The sequence below is a fragment of the Anneissia japonica genome, unplaced genomic scaffold (assembly GCF_011630105.1).
Source record: "Anneissia japonica isolate Jap-2015-1 unplaced genomic scaffold, ASM1163010v1 scaffold287579_len849171_cov184, whole genome shotgun sequence".
NCBI lineage: Eukaryota > Metazoa > Echinodermata > Crinoidea > Comatulida > Comatulidae > Anneissia > Anneissia japonica.
The window spans coordinates 513,199-520,614 of NW_022755335.1; the positions used below are offsets into that span (position 1 = coordinate 513,199).

The window sequence follows — 7,416 nt, forward strand, 5'->3', positions numbered from 1 at the left end:
ATGTAAGTTAGATCTTACTATTTTATCTTTTTATCTGTTTTGATTCGGAAAGTGACATGCACAGTAATAATTTGAATTTAAAGAAGATTACAACTGTATGTAATAATATGGGCCTACTATACATCATAAAAAATGTTTTACTACAATAGTAAGAAATTGGATGAAAAACTATTCACTATAAAATAATTGCCCATTTAAAGGCATTTGTAGTTTTCATTTGCTGAAATGAATTTTTTAGTAAAGTTTTAATACATTAATAACACTTTCTTTCTCTCTTGGTATGGTATTTGCCTAATATCATAGTATTCACAAGGAAATATACTGGTTTTACTACAATCCAATGAAAACAGATAAAATAGTAAGACCTTATTTAGCTACATTAATTAATGGATAACTTTTTACATTTAAATTATTATTATTACAGGGAACTATCTAATTGAAAATAATAATTTTTAAAGGAAGTAGGGATATGTCCTTTTAGAAATTTAAATAAATTTAGAATACTAAAATATTAGACAAATGCTTTTAATTTTTTAAATGTATTAAAACTTTACTACACATTTTACACTTGAAACTCTGAAGTTAATTGTGTGTTAAAATCATTAAAAATACATACTTTAAGCACAGTGATTACTGATATCTGCAATGATTAGCCTATTAACATACATGCATGTTGTCAAAAGTGTTAATTAAAGGCGTATAATAGGAAGTCACAGTGTAATCTATCCTAATGTGAAGCTGATAACAGGCCCACCGAACATTGTCCAGCCCACTGCCCACCCTACATTAACAATGATATATTCCATTTTGGGTGGTTTTCGTCCTGGGTGTGGTTAATATCCTACATTCGAAAGATCATGAGAGAAAGCTATGCCGAGGTACTTGTGGGAAGTTTTGCAAGACAGAGGATCTGAGTCAATAGTATATGTAATATGGGGAATGACGTTTTTTTTTTTTGCGAGTAATATGAAGGACTTTGCACTTACAGAGTTTTATTTCATCATATTTCATTGTACCAATGGGATAGAATTTAAATCATATTGGTGTAGACGAGAACCGTGATCACTTTTAATTTCTCTGACAACAAAAGTATCGTCAGTATATTGCCTAATTTGTGAGGATATTGCCATGGGGAGGTGAAACACAAAAGCACGATATCTGTGACAGTATAAAAACCAATATGGAGATTAATTGATCTCTTAACAACGAAACTATTTATTACCTAAAATTGTTTTTCAGAAGCTTCTGAATGAGAGGTTATACGATTTTTGTCGTTTTTCGTTTTGCTGTTCTGTTTTGTATATATATTATATACCGTATATATTATATATATATGTATGTATGTATATATATTTTTGTATATTAATAAGCTTTAATACTGTCTCTTATACACATCTAGATGTGTATAAGAGACAGATGTAATATGGGGAATGACGTTTTTTTTATAATTTATATAGTTCTATATCTTACAGTACAACTCACTCCGATTGGTTTGTTTATTATTAACAACTACGCCCTTGGGTTTGTTTAAGCTTTCATATCCACGCTCCCTTATCTTGTGTTTTATTACGATCCTATGTTTCTATTGTCATTCATCTTACGCCCGCATTCATCAGGTATACGTAGATATATATATATATAAATAGGAGTATATATAAATAATGCGGACGTAAGATGAGTTACAACAGAAACTCCCCTTCCCCTAAAAAAAGCGTGTTATTTAGTTGAAGGCATTTTTCATCCCGCCATTGTCTTAGGCTTTGTTTTATTTCCTAGCTTTTCATTGGCTATTGTATTATGTTCTGCTCACCTCATTGGTGTATACAGTTTTCATTTTTAGCCTTCCATGTGCTATATAATTTACACTTCTCATATTTTATTTACTTTGACAAAGGTTAGTAACCTAAAACGTTTGCACACTTGATTTATTTAAATATACCTGACAGCTTACTACCAACCCTCGGGACAAGAAGGCAAGAGAAGCAAGCTGGTGGGGAATCCTGATAGCAAAGAAGATGTCAGCCAAAAAGAGTTTAAATAACGAAGATGCAGAATTAGCACGAAATAAAGCATCAACACCAACACCATGGCAGATCTTCCAACTGATGCATACTTATGAACCACAGATTGTTCCAAATGATATCAGGAGTGTAATATGGACAGCCACCAAGGCAGACTTGCAGGAAATGATTTTTAATGCCTTGATTCCCCAGGATACGATGGCTTCAGCGGGTAAGACCTTTTCAAATGTTTTGAAAATGTTGTTTATAAAGTTATATTCACAGCAATGTTTTTCACAAATGTTTTAAAAATATTGTTTACATGGTTACATCACAGTAATAATCAGTTTGAACACAGGATTTAATTTGAAGATAAGATTTAATTCAAGTTAATACGCCTTGTATTGGAAGGTGTTGCACAGAATAGGTCTATGTCAGCTACATGATATGGGAGGTGTTAGACAGGCTTTATTTATTTATTTATTTATTTATTTCAAAAGCCACATTTAACAGCAAACAAATATCAATAACAGGATGTCTTGTAAATTTTTTACAAACATATAAATATACAATAGATATAAATAGAAAAAAAAACACACACAAGAAAGAAACATTTATACGAGAAATTCATTCATTAATTATTTTATTGCTATCATAGGGATAGACCCGGAATCCTATGAGCACTTCATGGATTGCGTCACAGAAATTCGAGAAAAGATCTGGGAAGGGGAATTGCAGACAGCATTGAGTATTCTACGCGGTGCCAGACGTATTTTCTCCGCTTCTAATGACGTTGATCTCCGGCACGTTTTTTGTGGACCACCCATCGAGGTGCTGGCCGATATTTACTATGATGGCATCGGAGTCTTGCCCAAGAACCAAATGACTGAAGATCCTTTCCATCATTCTCTTTTTTCAGATAGATTATTTGATGAGCGAGTCTAGAATAATACATAGTTCTCCTGAAGTTCAAGATGTTTGTAAGATTTAATCACATGTAACATTTTGCTGGGCTTGCCATTCTAATAATGAAAAAGCATTTAGAATGCATATTTAAATACGCACACTGTCTTTCTGAAGAAAAGTTTAAGCCACTGGCCACATTTGCAATATGGCATTGTGCAATTCAGGCCGATGCCCAGTACTCAGAAAAGAGATTGCCTCCTGGTGTACTGACCAATTCTTGACCTAAAGGACCAAACTTTGTGTTTACAAAAATCTTATAAAGGAAAATTAATTTTTATGTTTTCTTAAATCCTTTTTGTTACATCTTTAAAATTGTTATTGTACATTAAACTCATTTTTTCCTGAACATTAACATCTCAAAATTACTTTTAATTTATTATTACAATATTGTTTGTTTATATATTTGATTCATTATTGTGTGTGTTGCTTTTATCATTTTTAGTCATACCTTTTTATATTTAATGTCCAGGGCCACTGTTAATAACAATGTAATTTAGTTTTCTCTTCTGTTTTTAAATTTCTTCATTGGATTTTATCCTATTGTAAATATAAGAAATAAAAATATAAAATACTAAACAAATATTACTTGTACTTTAAAAATTGGTACACTGGCACCACACTGAAATTCTTCAAATAATATAGTAATGAAGAAGAAAAAAACACTATTTGTTCAAAAGTTAAGGTTGAAGACAAAACAAGCTAATACAGTGCACAATAATACACAAAACTACTCTGTACATGAAATTGCCATTCTTACAGTATATGCTTGTTTATATTCATCAGCCACCTCTTGTATTTTAAGCAGAAAGGATGCATTTTCATCTGGTCTTTTTCAAATTGTTTTAAGAATTGGTTTTCATTTCTAGTTAAAATCGTCCAAGATTGTATTTGGCTTTCCTGCACTGTGTTCATGCTCCTATCATTTATTGTTTGTAAGCCACAAAATTCTTCAAAAGTATCAGCTTGACAACTGCTTTGGTCTTTGCAACTCTGGTCTGCATTATCAAACTGGTCAATGACTGTTGTTTTGTGGCGGCTCTGTACTGCCCATGATTTTAGCAATGAATTATCCATACTTCCTGCATTCTTGAACAACAGATACACAATGAGTCTCCTGTAAGGGAAACAGTAAAAAAAAGGTTCAGAAATTTCACGTAGAGATGACATCTGAACTATCTTTAACAATAATGTTTGTATATATATTTAATAGATTTTTACCAATTATATATGTATTCATTTAAAATTAGATAGATTTTTACCAATTATATATGTATTTATTTAAAATGTCTGTTTGATTGTTTGATTGATTTGGAAGAAATAAATGTTTATTTGGTTGATTGATTAATTGATTGTAGACTGTGTAATGCTTTAACTATATCCCTTATTGGGGTGATTTTTTTCACACTCCCGCATTTCTATTCTTTTATCATTCACAATACAGTATAATTATTCATTAATATTAGGATATATTATTGAAAATAATTTATAGTAATAAATAAAAGATAGAGTGAATATGTAAGAATATAGTACCAAGCAATAATATATTCATATACAGTCTCTCCCTCTAGTTCAAGACCTCCAATTAAAGATCAATTCTGTGGTCCCAAAGTCTTTTATCTTCATTATTCTAATTAGAGACCAAAGCTGCTAAAGACCATGGAATCTCAAGTCCCAGATGTGGTCTTTAATTGGAGGGAGGCATGTAGTTAATTTTAGAAAATTTTTAACAATTTGGTAATGTTCTCTGTCTGAGAATCCCCTGAAACCATAAACTCTGAAAGCTGTTTTCTCAAATACTGTTATTTAAACAGCTGCATGTTTAAACCCCTGTTACATCACAATGAAACATCAGATTTAAATGATTCTTTCACCTTTTTACAAGTTCGATTTTTCTGTTTAACCATGTATTTTTTGTGAGGAGTGACTGGTTTGGCTTGTCTTTGCCACATTTACTCCCTCTAAATCATGATAAAAAGCAAAAACATATTTTCATGATCTTTTTCATCAAAGCTAATTGTACTTGCCTGTAGTACCATAATGCCTCATGGCATGGGTAGTGATCAATCAGTTCCTCAACTAAGGAAGCCTCCTGTAGGAGGACCTCAAGCCAATTGGGGTGCCTCTTCCGGATATGAAACTGAATTAAGATTCCTCGGTAATGCAGCCCACTGTGGTCTGAAATGTGTCTGTTTATCCAAGTTTTGCTGTTTAGCAACTCCTTTTGAAGAACCTAATAAAAAGAAAAATATTGTAACATCCAAAGTTCACTAAATGGTTACCATGGAACAGGACTATTAAATTTAAAGCCTGAAATGTGGCCTTTCCGAACATCATTTCATTCAGTTCCATATACAGTATTGTCATCTGCATCATGAAAACAAATAGAAATTGATTTTGCTTTGAGAAGCAATTGCATAAAATAAATTACTAAACAAAAAAAATGCCTACAGACCCATATCTCACTCGTACGATACCGCTAACTAGTGTTACGTGCCATAATGGCTGCTGGTGTAGAAGCTGTGTTGATAACTGTTTGTACGAGTGCAAGAAGAATCATAAAGATCATATCTAGGCCTATTTATTACTACAGTACTTCAGTTGGTCTTGGTTTTTGTTGATTACGCTGGCGCGCATCAACAAGGCTCGTGGTGAACATGTGGTCACTAAATGATAGAAAAGTAAAATCTTTTGGTATAATTACCGTACATCGGTATTTGCGAATTTTATTTATGAGTATATAATCAACTAATGCTAACATAATATCCAACATAATAATATATCGCACCTGCAACAGTCATTACAGTTATTCGGCAGAAAAGTGTTTATGAATGATCAAATATATTTTTCACGACTCATTACAATAGCAACACAATCTAATTCTTTAGATTAGAATGCTGTGTATGACTGTCTTAGTGTTTATTTAAATTCCTAATATCGGGAAAAGGGGGGGTGTCATTCTCCACTATGTGAGGACATATATCATCTGCATGAGTGTGTGATCTTGCTGGATTAAATCAGTGATTTAAGCCAACAGCATTGTTGTATACAGTGACACTTGCTTTGACAGTGAGAGTCAGTGAGAGTGGATTGTGTAAAATTTAAAAAAATAGTTTTTTATTCAGTACCGCATAGACATCAATTTCTTGCCAGATGTGAAAGGTCAATTGTACCTTACCTCATCTTTTCTATCATTGACTAGACTATTCAGCACCCACAGCCGATGACTCCAGGCACTGTAGTTGCTAGGATACTTATCTGCAGCCATGGTACATACAGTAAACTCATCTAAGATTACATCAGACTCGACATGTTTTGGAGATGTATCTAGATAGAGATTTTTAAGAAGCCATCGTCTGTAAAAGAAAGTGAAACATCAGGTGAACGTTTATTAAATAACTATACATACAAAAGGAATTGAATAGTGATGTATATAATGTGTACAGATTAGGAGCATAGCATTACAGTAATAACTAGAGCAGCCATTCCATAGAGTTAATACCTCCACCCTGTGCCTGAATACTAAATACACAGGTCGTGTATGATGGGTGATTCCATTATTTTCTTTTATGCTCGAGGAAAAAAAATTCTGTGAACTTGACATTTGAGTTTATCTTCCCCCAAATTAAATCATCTCTTTCTTAGATTAATATGTACCATTCCACTAAATTGTATAATGATTCATTCCTTAGTTTTTGAGTAATCTTGCTCACTGACAGACAGGCAGATGGGGTGAATACATAACCTCCTTGGTGGAGGTATCAAGGTTTTATTATGTAATCAGACAGTACCATAGCATCAATAATACAGTATAAATAGTATGATGTGTTATCAATATCTATGCCTCACCTGTGAACCCAAGTCTCAGGGCTCTTTGGATGTTTAGTTAGTATTAATTTGGAGAAAAGCAAGTCTTCTTTTGCACATAGTTCATTAGTGACAACTAGTTCCTTCCTATACAGAGAAATTAGTACCATCTGTCATATGCAAAAATCACATACTAATATTTATACTCACTGGTTTGACTTTATTAATCTTTACTCCATATTTAAAGATAAACTACCTGTGTTGTGCAAATAATCTTTCAATTCATATAAAGTCATTAGCATTTAATTAACAATTAAATAACAAAAAAAAATATTCTTCTTGTCAATTAATTAATACATAAATTATATGTTTCCTTAATATTCTCAGCACATAGTAGATCTCAAAATTGGCAAGCAGTTACTTATAAATTAAATATAAATAGGTAAAAACTGAACTGTTTTGATCTATATCTCATTGGTAGATGTAAACTTTGATCATTCAAAATGAGCAATTGAATGTCTTAAATAACTAAAATTGTGCCAGTTGCATATATAGGGGTATAGAGGGTTCACCTCCACACTGCATCAGATGTGGTACCAGGATTTGCCTGAATTGGGGAGGGTAAGTCCCCGACGGGGGGGGGGGG

At 32.5% G+C, this 7,416-nt stretch overlaps 2 protein-coding genes across 2 annotated transcripts in view; one reads left to right on the plus strand and one right to left on the minus strand.

Moving 5' to 3' along the window:
* Positions 1 to 7,416, minus strand: part of LOC117123360 (protein prenyltransferase alpha subunit repeat-containing protein 1-like) — a gene marked incomplete at its 5' end in the record, with an annotated part of 11,975 nt that overhangs the window by 3,571 nt on the left and 988 nt on the right. The window contains 4 exon segments of the mRNA XM_033269244.1: positions 3,922 to 4,080; positions 4,991 to 5,196; positions 6,142 to 6,319; positions 6,813 to 6,917. Coding sequence (XP_033125135.1) covers positions 3,922 to 4,080; positions 4,991 to 5,196; positions 6,142 to 6,319; positions 6,813 to 6,917 — 648 coding nt within the window.
* On the plus strand, positions 1,873 to 3,318 carry LOC117123362. The gene is made up of 2 exons (XM_033269247.1): positions 1,873 to 2,232; positions 2,659 to 3,318. Exons 1-2 carry the CDS (start codon positions 2,016 to 2,018, stop codon positions 2,943 to 2,945), a joined length of 504 nt encoding a protein of 167 aa, XP_033125138.1. The 5' UTR covers positions 1,873 to 2,015; the 3' UTR covers positions 2,946 to 3,318.

Coding starts and splice junctions, on each gene's coding strand:
- LOC117123362 (XM_033269247.1), top strand. CDS start 2,016: ATGTCAGCCAAAAAGAGTTTAAATAACGAAGATGCAGAATTAGCACGA. Junction 2,233..2,658: donor GGATACGATGGCTTCAGCGG/GTAAGACCTTTT, acceptor TTGCTATCATAG/GGATAGACCCGGAATCCTAT.